General features: G+C 37.5%; 1 protein-coding gene across 5 annotated transcripts in view; it reads left to right on the forward strand.

The window, feature by feature from the left end:
- LOC131067524 (uncharacterized) overlaps positions 1–17,880 on the forward strand; it is a 234,301-nt gene that overhangs the window by 21,844 nt on the left and 194,577 nt on the right. For all 5 annotated transcript variants that reach the window (XR_009111823.2, XM_058002558.2, XM_058002559.2 and 2 more), the window contains 2 exons: positions 4,478–4,612; positions 4,784–4,925. Coding sequence is in view for 4 of the 5 variants with exons in the window: in XM_058002558.2 (XP_057858541.2) it covers positions 4,478–4,612; positions 4,784–4,925 (277 nt within the window). In the remaining variant the exon portion in view is untranslated. The remainder of the gene's footprint in view (positions 1–4,477; positions 4,613–4,783; positions 4,926–17,880) is intronic.

Here is a 17,880-nt window from a genome sequence, read left to right on the forward strand (position 1 = left end):
TCATCCTGCATCCTGGATGAAGCTATGTCTCCACCTGCCTCTGGCACTGGCAATGAATCCTCATCCTCATCCTCCTCAATGTCATCCAGCCTGAAACCAAATCCACCCCCCTCCTCCATAGCCTGCCTCTCCAAATCAGTGATGTTAGTGTCGGAAAACAATGGAGGCTGCTCCTGTGATGTCCAATCACTGTAAGGATCTATATCATCCAAGTCAATTGGACCACCTTCTAGTTCCTCTACCTTCTTTACGTGCAATCGAAGATTATATTGCACGTAGACAATGTCATTGAGCCGTTTCTGCGCTAACTTGCTCCTCTTCTTCGTGTGGATTGCTTCAAACAAGCTCCAATTGCGCTCACAATTGGATGAACTGCAAGGCTGACATAAGACTCTAAGGGCAAATTTTTTGAGATGTGGGGTGTTTCCACCCCAATTTTGCCACCAAGCATCTGCAAAATAAATAAAATGGAAAAGTTAGAAAGCAAAGAGAAAAGAGAAAACATAATTTATCCATCATTTTAGTCTTTAGATCCCAAAATCCAAATGGCAAATGTTATACCTGGGGTTTGAGTGGTTCTTCCTCTCCTAGCTAGCTCTTAAGAGAATAGCTTACCCCTTCCTCCCTCATAATTTTGGAGCTCACTCACAATGAGGTCTCTCTCCTCAACATCAGGTACCATCCTCTCAATGCATGTACTGAGGCCCTCCATGACTTCTCCATTCAAATCTGAGTAAGAACCCCCGAACCTAAAACGAGGGTTGAGGAAGTACCCTGCTGCATGAATGGGTTGGTGGAGCTGATTGTTCCACCTCCTATCAACAATTTCCCAAATGGGATCAAATTTGAGCCTATCCCCCTTGTAGTAATTTTTGATAGACTCCTTGGCCCTATCCATGGCCTCATAAAGATATCCCATTGGGGTTTTATCACCATCCACCAAGCGAAGAACTCGAACCAAGGGCTCTGACACCTACAATTGAAAAATACAAATTACAAAAAGATCAAAATTTAAATAATGAAGTTACAAATTAGTAATGAGAGACTTGAATCAAGAATAACTAAAATTTAAAAATTAAAGTTTTGAAGTAACAACCTTCACAATCTCTGCAGCCCTTTGTGCAAATTGGTTGTTGAAGACTATGCATGCGACAACCTCTCCTTCAGGCTTCTTTGAATAAGGTGAGTTAAGCCATTCTCCACTCATAAACATTTGTTTCAAAAAAGTCAATGCAGCAAGAATGCTTTGCAACGTCAAGAAAATCGTTGCAAACCTTGTGACACCAGCTCTCACCAAATCTTTCCCTTGTGTGTGTTGTCTCATCAAATTTAGGACCCAAGGGTGATTGTAGATATATTTGGTAATCCTCCTTGCATCTTCCACAATTGGAGTCACCCACTCAAGTTTTCCTATGTCCTCCAAAAGAAGGTCAAGGACATGTGCTGCACAAGGTGTCCAAAAAAGAGTGGGGTGCCTCTCTTGGAGGATTCTTCCTGCAAAAGAAGAATTTATTCTTAAGAAATATGCAACGGCAACCAAGTAAAACAAAGCCCACAACAAATTAGAATATTGCTAATGCCTAAAGGTGATAATTCAAAAGGATTCTACCTGCTGACACATATGCTGCTGCATTATCTGTGATGATTTGCACCACATTCTCTACCCCCACCTCCATGATGACATGCTCCAACATTCCAGCCAATGTTTCTGCATTTTTCACCTTGTTGGAGGCATCAACAGATTTCAAGAACACTACATTGTCCTTGCAAGCGACCAAAAAATTGATGATGGATCAGAAAGAATGGTGCAGCCATAATTTGCCCAATCAATTTTTTGATTCTCCATCACTTCTCTTGCCCTACCAACTGCCATTGTGAGCAACCTGTAAGTGCAAAGTGAAATTAGGTCTTAGTACACAATTTTGATTTAATAAACAAGAAATCTAAAAAATAATTAAAAATGAAATCAAGTGGACTATGTTGTAATTTACTAACCTCCCACTCAAATCCTTGCGAGAAGGGGCCTTGTACCCCTTTCCTGAAACTGTCATAGCAGTCACCAAATTCAACCAATAAGCATTCTCCGCCACATTGAATGCAATGTTGTTGAAGTACCAAAAATCAGCAACTGCAATGTTAGTTTTCTCATGTAGCTCCTTATTCCATCCAGTGGCCTCTAATGATGGTTGTGCTCTAGGTGTGTTTCTGGGCACAAAACAATCACCTATGGACCCTGCTCGTGGTGATGGAACTGGAGCAGTGCCAGGTACTCTACTAGAGGAAGCAGAAGCAATGGGCGAGCAGGAGCTGATGGTGGGTTTGCGGATACGTGGGCCACGCCGAGAGCCCACTATGCCCTCAAGTGCTTCTTGTTCCTCTTCAAGGTCAACAGAAACACCTTGAGATTCAGCTATGGCTGATCTCATGGCTAGCTTTGCCCTCTCCCTTTGCAATTTCTTCTCTTCCCCAGCTGCAAGTAGGGCATTCATTTGTCTTTTTATTTCTTCATTGGTCGCAGGGCATGCTCTAGCATCATGCCTATCTATTCCTGCAAGGTGGTATTTGAGGCGATTGATGCCCCCATGAAGTATTTTCTCACATTTTATGCATATAACTGACCCAGGATCGGGTCTCTCATAGGCATACCTCCATGCCCCATCTCTAGCACCTCTAGGACAGGTGCCTATATATCCAGATGGGCATGGATCTAGTGGCCATTGCTCCCTTGCCATGATTAATGCTTACTTAACCTACATATACAAAGTGAAAAAAAAAATTAACATTTTAGTTAAACAATTTAGCAAACTATCTAGTATCTACATTAGTTTAAATAAATTTAGACATCATTCAAAGTTTTTTTTCAAAAAAAGTAGGGTTTGAATTTTTTTTTGAAAACTAGATTCTTCAAAAATATTGTGAAAATTCAACAAAACTTGTCAAATCTAGTGTTAAATCTTGTGCAAATAACTTAAGAAATGATTTAGATTACCTAGGAATCATTTCTAATCCATCTAAATGCAACAAAAAATAAACAAATTGTTTTAAAAAAGCATAGAAAAAAAATGCAAAAACTTACCTGGGAATCTGATTTTCCCTTCAAATCCCCTTCAAATCACTCAAAAAGCACTCCAAATCACCTTGCAACTCACTACAAGTCCACTTCCCCCTTCTTAGCCCAAAGCACAATCAAAAAACAAAAAATGTATTACTTTTTTAACGTTTTCGGCTAAAAGACCCAGGCGGCAGAGTTTTTTTCACGGACTCGCAGAGTTTTTGCCAAAAACTCGCCAAAAACTCGGCGAGTTTTTGGCAAAAACTCTGCGAGTTTTTGGCAAAAACTCTGCGAGTTTTTTGGCGAGTAGAAGTGGTAACTACTCGCTAGGCTCAAAAACTCGGCGAGTTTTTGAAACTCGGCGAGTTTTCGGCAAGTAGTCCATCTATGGGTACTTCGATGTTGACAAGCAAAAAGTGGCCACATGGGCCAATCTACAGAAGGAATTCAAGGAGGAGTTTCGGTTGCTTCGTGATGACAATGAAATCGTAGCCGAGATATATAGTACCAAACAAGGTACCAAGGAGACAGTTTGGGCATACAGCCGGAGGCTGAAAGAATTGCTGGGTAAAATGGAGAGCCAACCCGTAGATGGATTGAAGAAACGATGGTTCGTTGAAGGGTTGAAATCCTCCCTACGGAAGAAGATGAAAATTGTACCCCCGACAACAATAACCTGGCCTCCTGAGTTCGCCAACCAGGCGTGGCTTTGATCTATGCTCAAGGCAATTATTCATTGTTGCCAAAGTCTGAAGAATACCTTGCTAGCAGCTGGAAACTTTTGCTTGCAATTCTACAGGATCATGGGAATCGAGAAGACTGCTGAATCTTATTTATTTTATCTGATTATCACAGATAAATATTGGCAGAGTGTTGTTCCTTCTTGGTGAGTGCTGATTGGCGTGGTTTGTATCAATTGCGCGATAGGTTTCCTATCAAATATTGGTCAGAAGTTTATCAATCCTTTCAATCTGCAATCTATTCTATTGTGATAGTTAATGTGATGTTAAGTGTGCATTGCTTTTGGTAAAGATTAGCTTTTCTGTTTTGTCTTTTAATGCACAAACACTATCTTCTTGGGAAAAACCTTCAAACAAACAGACAATCAGACCAACCAAACTGAGTTTCAGAACAGCAGCACAGTGACTTATTCCTTGCCAAAAATAAGGGGGTATTTGAGTGGAAAAAATTGGAAAATTTTTACTGGGGGCTTCTACATACTCGCTTCTAAAACAATTCTGTTTTGCATTCATGAAGAGGCATATCTATAACAATTGTTATCTTGAAACTTGATGTTTTGTTTTGATAAATACAGTATGCTAGTATCCACAATTTTTAAAAGTATGATAGTAATAAGATTTATCCAGGGGCCTTATTGTAGTTCATTTTTGCTATGCCAACATCTTATTGCATGAAACTTGGCAGGTTTTTGACTTATTGCAGAGTGCCAACTCATCTACCTGTAACTATTGTATGCCACAACACCAAGCGTTGCTGGAGTAGATGCGATGACCAACGATGGTCTAAACCATATCCTGATTGGCCCAATCTGACAGTCGTGTGAGTTGGAAAGCTGTTACATTTTCATTTTCTTAGCAAAAGCTCACGGACATATCTGTTATTATTTTTAATTTTGCTGGTCAGATTTCTAAGGTGATATTTTCTTTATATATAAATTGCTACTATATTACAAGTCCATACAATAATAGTTATCAATTCTTTGCTGTTCAGATACCCACTCTTTCCTGAGACAATTGCCTTTTGTAAAGGTCCACGCCAAGGTGTTGGTTGTCATCATTCAAAGATGTTTCTTTTATATCGAAAAGAAAGCCTCCGCCTTGTCATTACTTCAGCAAATTTAGGTCCTCGTCAGGTAGTAGCCTGCAAGTTAATATATATGCTATCAGACTATTAGTAATAGTTGTACAACACTGTTTTCTTTGTGTTTCAAGTAAGCTGCTGTATGAATAAGGGTATGAGTTGCATTTTCTATTTAGTATATCAGATTATGTTACCCTTTATTCTATCACTTGTTAGTTTCACAAAATTTGTGGCTTTTTAGAATATGTCCATTCTTCATGCTTTCAAATTGTTGCATATGGAAATTTTTTGGCCCTACTTTTCTGATTTTGTTGCTTGTGCTCGTTCTATGTGATTAACTTTATATTTTCTTTTGAACTTGGGGATCAGGAATAACCTAAATGCAAATAATGAGAGCATTTGTAATTGGGAAAGGGTACAGATTGTCAATAAGTGCAAATCTACTCTACTAATGCCTAAATGCAGGTGCTGCTTTTTTCCTTCAGAATGAGTTTCTCGTTCAGTTTAGCATAGTTTGGAGCAGAATCTGCTGCCTTGACTTCTCTATGATGCACTTAGGGACTCAACTAATCCTATCTATTTGTTTATATCTGGATATTATTGTAATTCTAGAAGAAACATGCATAAATTGTGTTATAGAAAATCACATTACTACACAGAAAACACAAGATGGAGAAATAATTGCCTTTTCCATTTTCACAACATGCTGCACACTGCCTGAACTAAGTTGGAATCTGGTGACATTCTGGAATGGTAATTATATCTCCAACTAACATGAATAGTATGCTCTGAGAATGGTTATGACAATTGGGAACAACCTGTCAGAGCAAACCATAATTATGAAACATGAAACAAAAAAAATGCATCCCTTGCTTCTAAAGTGAGTTGCCATTATCGAAGACTTCTCTGAGCTGGATGGGAAGCACAAATAATAGCGTCTCTCTACAATTCTGAAGACTTAGGCAGGTATGTGCGAGGAACAAGAGGCACAGTAGTATAAGTATAGCTTGTTGACTGTCAGCTTTAGGAGTTGGTGGTGGGAAGGTGATACACAACCCTTATCCATTCTTTCGTTATTTGCTTCATCTCTGGTTTGATGTTACTGTATTGTTTATTGATTTTTTTTGTATGACACCTGCTTCAACTTTTAATTCTGACTCTCAATTGTTTCCTGAGTTTTCTTTCCTGGTCTGGAATTTGTCCAACTCTAGCTCTAAATTTGATCCTCTCTAAGTATCCTCATATTGCTTCCTTGCGCTTTTGTATGCTCCCACAACATTTTCAATTGCGTTGCTGTCAATCTGACCTGGCTCTTTGACTCTGCAAGATTATTCACTCAAAGCTTGCACTTCAATTCTCAATTTGAGGCATGGTGCCGATGCTTAATTAGTAATTATGCATCTGCAGGGTAGCTTACTCTGTTGAATGGCTGAATCGTAGTATTCCCAAATGCCAAGTTTGGTTCTTTCTGCTGCCATTGCTACAAGAAAGTGACATTCTAATACAAACCCAATAAAATAGTGGGCCAGTACTTGCTTGAATGGTTGGGTGCCACATTAATGCAAGTAGTTCCTCTTGGGCACACATTAATGGTGGTGATTTTCATCAGTCCCCCATGTCAACAAAGATTAGATTTGGTGTGTTGGTACTACTTATTTTGGATGAATGGTTATTTGAAGGCGTTCGATTGGTTCAAAGAGGCTTGGATTTGGATTAGTTAAGTTAGGATATTGGGTAGAGTTTTGAGTGCATTTGAGTGATTGTATTACATAGGCTTTGCTAGTGTAGATAGTTAAAACACATTAGGTTAGTTATATTGTACAATTGGCAATTGTATTTATGAATCATCTGCTGGGTATAGTAGTTTTAGGTAGTTAACAATTGGGAATTCTCTAGTAACTATCAACAAGTTTAAATACTTTCTTGTAGTTGGTACAAGGGACCACATTGTGCAAAAAGTTCTTGATGCCAATTTTGTATGAAGAGCATTGATAAATAGAAGGCACTTGTTATACTCTCTCAATTAGTATGTTGGTCATTTTGTTCTCATATAGTTCAATCTCTACATGTATGATTCTGTTTACTTTATTAATTGTTGTCATTATGATCAGATTAACGAATACACAGAAAATAGTACAACACAGTGAGCAAAGAACACATCATTTATCCTGGGAAAACCCTCCTACTCGAGGGAGAAAAACCCAGCAGTAATATATCTCTCATATATTAGAAAGTGCAGAATAAGAGCAGAAAACTGCTATACAATCAGGCCACACACAAGGCTAGTTTGATACAATAAATAAGGCACCTCTCAGATGCAAAGACACTCAAGCAAAAGATGAAGAAACAATCTGTTGAAGATGGCAAACTCCTTCCTGAGAACATGTGAATGTTTCCTCTGCTCATGATGATCGAATTTTGGAATGAATGAATTACCAAATGAAGGAGAATGATCTCCTATATATACATCATTGGCATCCCTTCATAAGAAGTTGGCCTTTACTCGAGGGACGACTTTACACAATAAATAATATGTATTGATTAAATGCATCATTTAATGGAGGCGCCCATTCACAAGGTCGGCCTCAGCAATTTCATAAGTGATTTGAGTGCATTTGAGTGATTGTATTACATAGGCTTTGCTAGTGTAGATAGTTAAAACACATTAGTTTAGTTATATTGTACAATTGGCAAGTGTATTTATGAATCATCGGTTGGGTATAGTAGTTTTAGGTAGTTAACGATTGGGAATTCTCTAGTAACTATCAACAAGTTTAAATACTTTCTTGTAGTTGGGACAAGGGACCACATTGTGCAAAAAGTTCTTGATGCCAATTTTGTATGAAGAGCATTGATAAATAGAAGGCACTTGTTATACTCTCTCAATTAGTATGTGTTCATTTTGTTCTCATATATTTCAATCTCTACATGTATGATTCCGTTTATTCTATTAATTGCCCAACATAGAAGTAGGCATAGCATCTAAAATTTGATTGCATTATGTAATACTGCTTTGTTGTAAAAAATTCAGTTATTTGTATGTCAAAGTTGAAGTCAGAAATAATTGTTCCCAGTCAATTCATAGATATCGTGTCAAGGTTCAGAATTTCAAATTTTCTGTCATGAATTGTTCTTGTAACTTGTTTGGTGTATGTTAATTTTAATTATTATTTTTAAGAAATGATTTGTTATTAATCATTATTTGATATTTGGAAATAAAAGTTATTTTCAGTTTTTAAATATTAATTAATAACTGATTAAAAAATAAAATAAAAAGCAATATATATATATATATATATAGTTTATTAATATTAATTATTTATCCTTGGAAATCTGAGGGGCTTGTGTTCTTCAATTCGAGAGCTTAGGCAGTGTGACTCACTCTTCCTATTCCTCTTCATAATAATGGTTGAATCTTTGGGATGATACATCTAAGAAAAAAACTTGAAGGGTCAATGGAAAGGTATAAAAGTAACACCAAATGTAAGCCCCATAACACACTAGAAGTTTGAGGATGACACACTTCTAATTGAGATATCTAGTGAAAGAGAAGTTATGAAAAACACATTGGATTGCTACTGCCAATATTTTGGTCAAAGCATCAATGAACCCAAAATTTTTCTTTTTCAACACATGACAAAGATCAGTCAGTTTGTGTAAATATCATGGAATTCCCCTATTTGTAGATGTTGGGAAATCTTCACATTGGGATCCATTACTAACTAAGCAACCCCATTAGACATTCATAGCTGTGTTTTCTTGCTGGAGATTTTTTTTTGTGAAGTTGCACCATATTTCAGGATTTCTGTGCTTTTTCTGGAGGTTCTGTGGCATTATTAGGATATAGCGAATTTGTTTTGGTGTTTGAGTGACTCTATTGAAGGTGTTTGAGACTTCCATTTGTGTGAGCAGAGGATTAAGCCTTGCAATGAGTTTTTGGGAGACATATGAACCTGTATGGATGGGTGAACTTCTGATATTAGTGTGCAGATTTTGCTGATAATGGTCTGAAGTTGTTTTTGGGGATTCTTCTCTTGTATGGTATTGTTTCGATTCAATTCTAGCAGGCTGGAAACACAAGTGCAGGTTGAAATACAGATTGGAAGGCTTCATAGCTGTTGGGATTCAATTTGAGCAAGTAAATTCAGTTGATTAGCTGCCCCTGTTTAGTAATTTAAATGCTTCAGTAGATTCTTCTGGTTTAGTATGGCATCAAAGTTTGCTGAGGAGATACAGTGTAATGCCCCACCCCAAAATTGATCCAGAAGATTTGCAACTTTCTCCTTAATTTAGTACACAGGCATTATGTCAAACAGTTGGTTCAAATGCTGGTGATAGTTTACTGGTTGAGGATACGAAGATTATCTGGTCGCCTTTAAGTTTAATGCTTTAAAGTTTAAACTCTTCCCATATTAGCTTCAGACATTATAACATACATTTTGCACACAAGCTGCTACAGTTTCCCAAATTGCTGTTAAACAGAGTTTGCTTCTGATTTTAGTGATGTTTTCAGTGTTCCTATGTATGATCAGACTTTTCTTACTGCAGATTTGAGTTTCCAAATGTTTGCAGGTTTAAGGTTTTAAAAATTAATATTCTTGCAATAAACAGGATCACTTTACCAAACATACACAGCTGAAAAGCTTAACTTCTTTCAAATGACAGATAAGAATAGTGGCAAGAACGGACCTTATAAATATGCAAGTATCAATTTGTGAATGAACATTGATTGCTTCACAAATACATTAACCAGTTTCTGGAAGAAGTTGCTGCATACAGATATTGCACATCAGAAATCTAGATGTGATTCAAAGTAGTCTCCAGCTCATAGGAAATGTCTCAGATCTGGAAGTTGTTTCACATTGCCTGAGAAGGATCTCTCTCAGCTAGGAATATATCGGTCTGCGAGACAACTCCACAAAGTCTTCCTCCTCACGAATTCCAATTGATGGCTCTTAGCACCTAGACACAATTTCAAAGAATGAGTTATTAATCTCCAGCAATAACCATGTCTAATATATGATATATCATCAACTATGGCGTCCAAAGTCTCTTGCCTGTAGCTTTTTGAAAATGAAATAAATAGAATATGCCCTGCCTCTAGAGAGATTTCTAGTTGAAACCTCCAACAATTTGATAATAAAGCGCAATGGTGAATCCTTGATGAATCTACACCAAAGATGGATTTGGGTTTCCATGCAGACCACCGAGAAACTCCAAGGGTTTTTATCCTCAAATTTCTTGCATTCAAAGCCAAGCTCCCAAACTTCTCAAAGAGAAAAATAAAATAACCAAGTATATGAAATGACTTACTCAAAACTCTTTTAATAATCCTCTCACAAAGTTTCCAGAAACCCTATTTAAATTTCCCACTTTTAATATTTTAATATTTAACTTGCATATGGGAAATAATAATAAAGTGACCCCTCATAATTTCTTCATCAATATAAAGTCACTTTAATATCCCTATACCTCCATATGTTGGCTCCCACTTTTGGCTTTAATAAATGATTTTTTATATCATTAAATGAATATATGTATTTAATGCCCTTATAATGTAGGAGTTGATGATCAACCATAGGAGCCAAGATTCATCTGCAAGCGAAACACCTATCACACAAAACAGATCAAACATAGATATATACTCTATAATAACTAGAGAATTCTGTATTATGCACAAAGAATGACTAAACATACAATATTGGAGGTACAATTACAATGAATGAATGAATCCTTATAAAGGATGAATGAAACCCTAGGTGCATACCCTAATGCTAAAAATTAGGAGAACTAAAACAATGCAAAGTAGGAGCTAAATTAAGCTCAAATACATCTAGAACTAAAACTAGAAAAGAAAACTCTAGATAATAAAAATCACCTAGTTTAGCTTTAGTGAAAAAGCAATTAAAGGACCTAGTTAATAAATAATTAGATAATTGTCCTAAAATTACTCCAACACTCCCCCTTAAGATTAACTTAGGGATAAGCTAAAGAGCTAATGATGAATGCAAAATGCATGCATGAATGGGTCCCAACAACTAGGCCTGATTAGGTACCCATTTACAAACTAATGCAAAGAAATGCAACTCACACCAATAAGGTCTCTCTAAACGGAGAAAAGGAGAAAAACCACATGGGAAAAAACCCTTCTCCAAATTGCGAGAGATGCAATGAAATGAAAAAGGTACTACATGTGAGTAAGATGGACTCCAAGTGGCCCCCTAAGTACATAATCAATCACAAAAGTACAATGAATATCACCCCCATAAGAGAGAGGAAGAGACGATGTATCCACCCCATAAGAGAGAAGCTCCAATGCCGAAGATGAAGGCTTGAGGACGAGTGATAAAGATGATCCAAGAGTGGCAAATCACTTGTCTCCCCTTAGGAAGAAACAAATCCACTGGCCAAGGCTGAAGCAACTCCATGAAAGGAGATGGAATAATTTCATGATGTGTGCCACAGAAGATTGTTCAGTTGTCTAACTATCTGAATCAAAAGATGCCAAATCAACTGAAGTAAATACAAACAACTATAAAGATACCTTCTAAACAACCTCTGAAGGCATTGAAGATGGGATGATAGGAATGCTCAAACTGCCATCAAAGAGGAATGGAATATCCTCCATCATGTCCCCAATGTCTGGAATGTGTGACTCAACAAATAACCCTTCAATATCTGGCAAGTACTCATCCCCCTCTGCTAAAAATGGAAGGGAACAATCAACCTAGTGAAGGAACTCACACAACCGTGATGCATGATCAACAATGCCAACTGCAACAAGCTCTCTACTATGCAGATCTCTAATGACACTGAATCAAGGGTGAATTCAACTGTCTTGCCCATCCCATTGTGAGTAATTTGATAGATGGAAATAAGGATGGAAGATAACACAGGGACACATAACATTATTGAATGTGCCACCATCAACTTCAATAGGACCACTCCCATTAACACTCATGTAAGTGTTATTACCCATCAAAATCTATGGAAATGCATGATCTTCAAAAGAAGAGAACATACCCTCTGATGATGCCATATGATGTGAAGTTCCTGAATAAAGAAGCCATCCAGAGGACTGAGAATGTGTCGGTGCAAATGGCCTTTCATCTTGACTTAACATGTTTCATAGATGAAGACCCAGATTGTCTAGGTGCTGAAGTGCTAGAAGAGGATGCACTAGATGAAGATGGCTGAATATTATTCTTTCAAAGAATTTTTTTCAGCTCATCAATCTGCTTTGCATAACACTGATGCTCATCATGTCTTGGCTTGGTGCAATAAGCACACTTAGTCTTTTCTTTCTTGGATGAAGACCTTTTGGAAGAGGTGGAAGAATCCGAATCATGTCCATGAGACTCTGAAGTTGGAGGCAATTGAGTAAATTGTATACCTCTGTTCTTCTGCTTCTTCTATTTTGCTGTAGATGTAGGAGTTTGAGCAACCAAGGCCCGAGATTTGGAACAAGAAACTGAACCAAGCTATGATAGCTTGGCTTGCTCCTGTGTCAAGGGCTCACAAAACACCTCAAATGAAGCCATAGTGAATGCAGTACCCAAAGCATCCATGGTGGAATAGAATGATGAACTAAAGAATTGAAATTGGCCTCGAAGCTTGGATAAAATCAAGAAGATGCACTCCTTATTAGTCTTCTGCTTGCCACAACCCTCTAACTGTGATCTGATGGATTTGAACTTCTCTAGAAAGTCCTCAATGGAAGGAAATGAATTAGGTGTCAATGATGTCAAATCTAGCTCAAGCTAAAGTGCATGAAACTCATTAATACCCCCAAAAATTTGATTAAATTTGAGCCACATGGCCCTAGGAGTGGTGCAGGAATCAATATGGAGTTGGAGAATTTTTGAGACATGTAGGCTAATCAAACCCATAGCCTGATCCATCTTACCCCTATGCTGAATGATCTCATACTCACTAGTCAAGTTGGGCTAGGTTTGATCCAAACAAGACTATAAACCCCTTGACCAAAGCAATTTGTTCGTTGTAGTCTTCCAGCTATGATAGTTATGAGGGATGAGTTTCTCACTAGAAGGATTCGCATTAGGTTAGAGCAATATAGACATTTGAAAGATGATGATTCTACCCCCCGCAGCAAGAAAAACAAACCCTTTTGCACTTGTCTAAGACGAAAAATCACAAAATTGAGAAATGATAAAAGCTGAGATCACTGAGTACCTAGTGAATATTCTAGAAAAATTGACTGCAAATCTAAATAGAGGACTCTGAGAGCTTTACAACAATGTGCGGAAGTCAAAAAATAGAGTCTGTTTGCTCAAGTTATGGCCCTGGAAGCAAAAAATTGAAGGCTGACATTGGAGGCTTGGTATGGAAAATTGGTTCAAAATCTGATCAAACCATTTGCAGAATCAGATTGACGTCAGAAACAACTTTTTGATGATATCTCATTTGCTCGATTTCGGCTACATATGACAAAGTTATGGGCAAAAAACCAACTATTGCTTTTTATGGTTTGGAAGCCAAAAATAGAGAAGGTCCGCTAAATTTAGAGAAGCTCTAAATTCAGTGGGTCCGCTAAATATAGGAAGGTTTTCAAAAAAAGGATGCTGATGTTAGCAGTCCAAAGGGAGTACACAGCTATAGATTTGTACATACCTTTTTGTCCTCCTTTGACATTTTTTGGAAAAACTTTTAACCCCCTTTTAAAATTCACACCCCCATTTTTTAAAGCAAGGTCTATGTGATTTTTACTAGTGCCTAATTTTTGATTTTTGATTACTGCATATGAGGGTACAAGTGCACAGGTCCGTACTGATTTGTGTGCCGACCAAATTTTCTTTTCAAAATTTTTCAAGTGCTCCGAATTCAGTGATTTGATTGGTGACATTAAGGATTTTTGGCCTCCGGAGTGCGATCGTGACCTCCATTTTGCACCCAAAGTGTAAGAACCTCTGTCCTTTTTGCACTTATTTTTTCAGTTTGTGTGGTTTGACATTTTGTAAACACTTGGCATGTATTCTTCTTAGGATTGATTTATGAGTTTTCCTTTGTTTCAGAGGTTTTAGTTTGTGCAACGTTTGCTTTGAAAAAGAGTTGAATACAATGAGTAATAGATAACAATGACAAGATAATAAAGATAATAACCATAAGCTTATTCTTATTTCAAATCTGATTCAAACTGGAAACAAAAATATCTCTTCAAATTTCAGTCCTATTACAATCTGGAAATTTCAAGTTTCTTCTACACTGGTGTGTCCAACTCATGCACAAGTTCACATACTAGAAGTAGACTCTAAATGAAGGTTGCAGCTAACAGTGCTCAGCCTAGCCGGTAAAAACCAGTCACTAACACTTTGAACTGCTGCTGTGTTAACCTCTCCTACATCCCTATAGTTTCAGCTCCAATGCGTGGCAATAGGAATATGGTCCGAAGTTCAATGTGTCCTTTAGGCACTTTTTGATGACATGAATGGCTGTAGATAATGTCTGAAACTCCTTATGTAGGTCTGATATTTTTTGCCCTACTTTGTCTGAAGATTATGATAGCTAAAAAATAATCCCAAACTCCTCCAAAGATATGTGTCCAAGCCTAGGAATAGGGCATTGGAACCATAGATTCAAAATGTGTCAATGAAGAGCCAAGTAGATCATCAAATCTTGTTGACAACAAACTGATGTGTCATTGTAGCAACATTGTTCACACACTATTCATGTCACTGTTCATGTGCTATTGACGACACTGTTCACGTCACTGTTCATGTACTGTTCACGACACTGTTCTTGCAATGTTCACGTCACTGTAGCACCCAACAATGTCCAACATGCAGCTCGACAAGTCTGGCATCCAAACTCCTTCCCAATATTCAAACCCTAACAAAATGAATAGTAGAAGTAGAAAAGGTACCTTACAACAACAATACCTTCATTTTTAGAAATGTGAAACACAAGTGAGATACCTAAATGATATCTCCAACTTACAATGTGCTTCCGTCCACTGCCTCCAAGCTCGAGGGTTTCCATCCTCAAACCCACTGAAACCAAAGCTCCCAAATTCTCCAAGAGAGAAATAATAAACCAAGCATATCCAAGCATATCTGAAAGAGAGCTCGTGAATCCCTTTTATAACACTCATTCACTCACCTTGCCAATGTGGGATAAACAAAATCATTTTTGCCTTTTCCTATTTTTTTTCGGGATTTTGTTTTTTCCCCCTATTTTCTTTCGATTGACTTTTTTTCCCCCTATTTTATCGCGATTGCTTTTTTCCTTTAATATTTCCCATGACATTTAAATAATTTTCCCTTCAACTTAAGTCCCCAAACATTCTATGTCTCCAATGTGTTACTAAATAAAGGGACTTTAAATACTTCCACTTAACTATAGTCCCACATTAATAAAGTTAAATATTTAATTTAACTTCTAACTTAACTTTATTGATAAATTAATTAATAATCACAAATGATTATTAAAATCTCAATAAAAAGAAGCAACTGTCATATCATTAGGATATTATTTATGAGTTCACTGTCGATCCAAACCTTGCCCAACTGACTTACTATAAATACATCAGAATCACTTGCAAGTGAAACTGCCAAGGCCAAATATCCTCAAGATCTCTAAAATGTCCTGGTTAGCCAATGAGACCATGGAGAAATAGGCTAACGACAACCTCATACAATATCTGCTAGAAAGGGGACATTATAGTCCGCCCTTCCCAAATTTGCTTGTCCTCAAGCAAACTTGAACCTGAATGCCAATACCCGGTTCCCAAACAAACCAATAGACTGCTTCATCACAACTGCATCCAACATCTTTGTCGAACTCTGTCACCATATCAAGCAATCCTCTGTAATGCAACCCACCCTTGATTAAAATTCCTGGATCTCATGGACAATTGAGAAATCTTTCAACCTCATGATTTGATAATTTCTGCCAAGAGTCTGTTTCATTTCCCTGTGAACCAGCAGAGTTGCTGCAATCAGAGAGTAATTTCCTTTTTTGTTTCTTATTCCCAACATGTTTCTGCTGCTCTACTCTGATATAATCATAAACTGAAACTCTTCTACCATGTGCAAGCCTGTTACCCATGTATGTACCCAAATCTCTTATGTCATTAAGCATACTCAGCATGAAATGGGGAATAGTTTTCAGTGTATCTCCAATAGTAATCACACACATCTCTTCACAATTTTCAGCAGCAACAAGTCTGAAAATATGATTTATACTCACTTCCCAAATGCCTTTGCTCTCATGGACTGGTCAAATCTCATTAACATCCAATTCCCAAGTGCTGTAGAGATCATTGTGTGCACTCAAATCCATACAACCAATTGTTTTCATCATTGCATGATCTGAAAATTCAAAGATTAGCATCATTGGAGAACTTTTATACATTGAAATGTGAGATGGAGGCCAAGGAACCAAATTTGACAATTCATTCCCAATTGGTTGTAGGCTGCTAGAATATGGCTCATTCAACAAATATAATGCTCTCTTATTGTTAAGAGAGAGAGTGTGATCATTTGCTAACGATTTAACTGTCAACTCTTCAATACTATGACTCCCAAGTTCATTCAAACTTCTTGGTATACCCATACAAACAAGAACTTCGTATGCCTTATGCTCCTTCTTAATGCAAATCTTCAAATAACAAGGGAAGTTCATACCTTGTGAGAAACTTGAAACAATGAAGACATCCTCATGCTTAAGCTTGCAAACTTGAGTGTATGCAAAGTGATTTTCCAAATACATGTCAACCTGAAAATTCATCTTTGACATCTTATGACAAACAAGTGCATAAAGACTTGTTGTGACCTTCTTTCACACATTGCCCCATTGCAAATGGGGACCCCCTGTTTTTTTTTGCTTTTTTTTTTAGGGTTTTGCCTTGGCGTTGCAACTACGAATGACCCCTTTGAGATGGTTGCAACCACTAAAGAAGAATATGTTTCTACAGAAACTTTCAGAACAGTGATCGGCAATGACTCCGTGATCAAGTTGGGGGCTACCACATCCTTTGATCGAGAGGAAATTGAGGAGGATGTAGAGCTAGAGGACCATATGTTTCTTGACGATGGAAAGTATAAAGAGGTTCTAAAACAAAAATCTGATTTACCTATTCATGAAGTTGGTGGTAAGCAAAAACTTGAAGATTTTGTAGAATCTGATCCTCTATATGATATTGAGCAATTGCAGCTAGTGGGTGGTGAAGAAAATGAGTCTTGGAGCAGTTTTGAGGGCAGCGAAGACAAGAAACAAAGTTCTGATTTTCAGTTATAGCCAATCACCAGTACACCACCTTTGCATGTTCATGAGTGGAAGGATAAATTCATGAGGTCCTTTGAGAATGAGGTACGATTCTATCTGGGTTTGACCGTACAGATAGTTTGATAGATGAAGTCTATTGTAAGGCTCAACTTGAAGAGATACGGAAAGGAGTTAAGGATGAAGTTGCTCTTCCTAATCTGCAACTAATCGAAGACTCTTTGGAGACATTGAAATCAAAGTGCATACAACTGATCACAGATCATGATTATGCCATCAAATCTGCAAAGAAGATCCTTAGTGCTTTCCAAGGAAAAGAGAGAAAAGTTGAAGAGCTTACTCTTGAGATTGAGTCAACAAAGGACATGTTAGAAAATATTCAACTGGCTCTAATGGAGGTGAAGATCAGTTTGCTGATTTCAAACTTTTCACGGAGCAAGAGAATGCACAAAGAGCTAAAGAAATCGAGCAAGTAATTGGTGAGCCTAATAGTCTTCGAGAAGAGTTTGATCTTGAGAACTTCACAAGAAAAAAAAAGTTGCATGTGCAGATTTGGATTAGCAAAATGGAAGTTAGCAAGAGGAAAGGGATGGCTTCTAGGTTCTTGATAACCCTCTCTTTGAAGTGGGTATGTAGGAAAGTTATGAAAACCCTCTCTTCGTGATGGATGATAAAACATGTCGTGAAGTGATTGAACATGAGATTGAGTATGGTTTCCAATGTATGGATGATGTGATGTCAGACCATGAGGATGTACCACATTTTGT

Source organism: Cryptomeria japonica, chromosome 10 (genome assembly GCF_030272615.1).
Source record: "Cryptomeria japonica chromosome 10, Sugi_1.0, whole genome shotgun sequence".
Classification (NCBI taxonomy): Eukaryota; Viridiplantae; Streptophyta; class Pinopsida; order Cupressales; family Cupressaceae; genus Cryptomeria; species Cryptomeria japonica.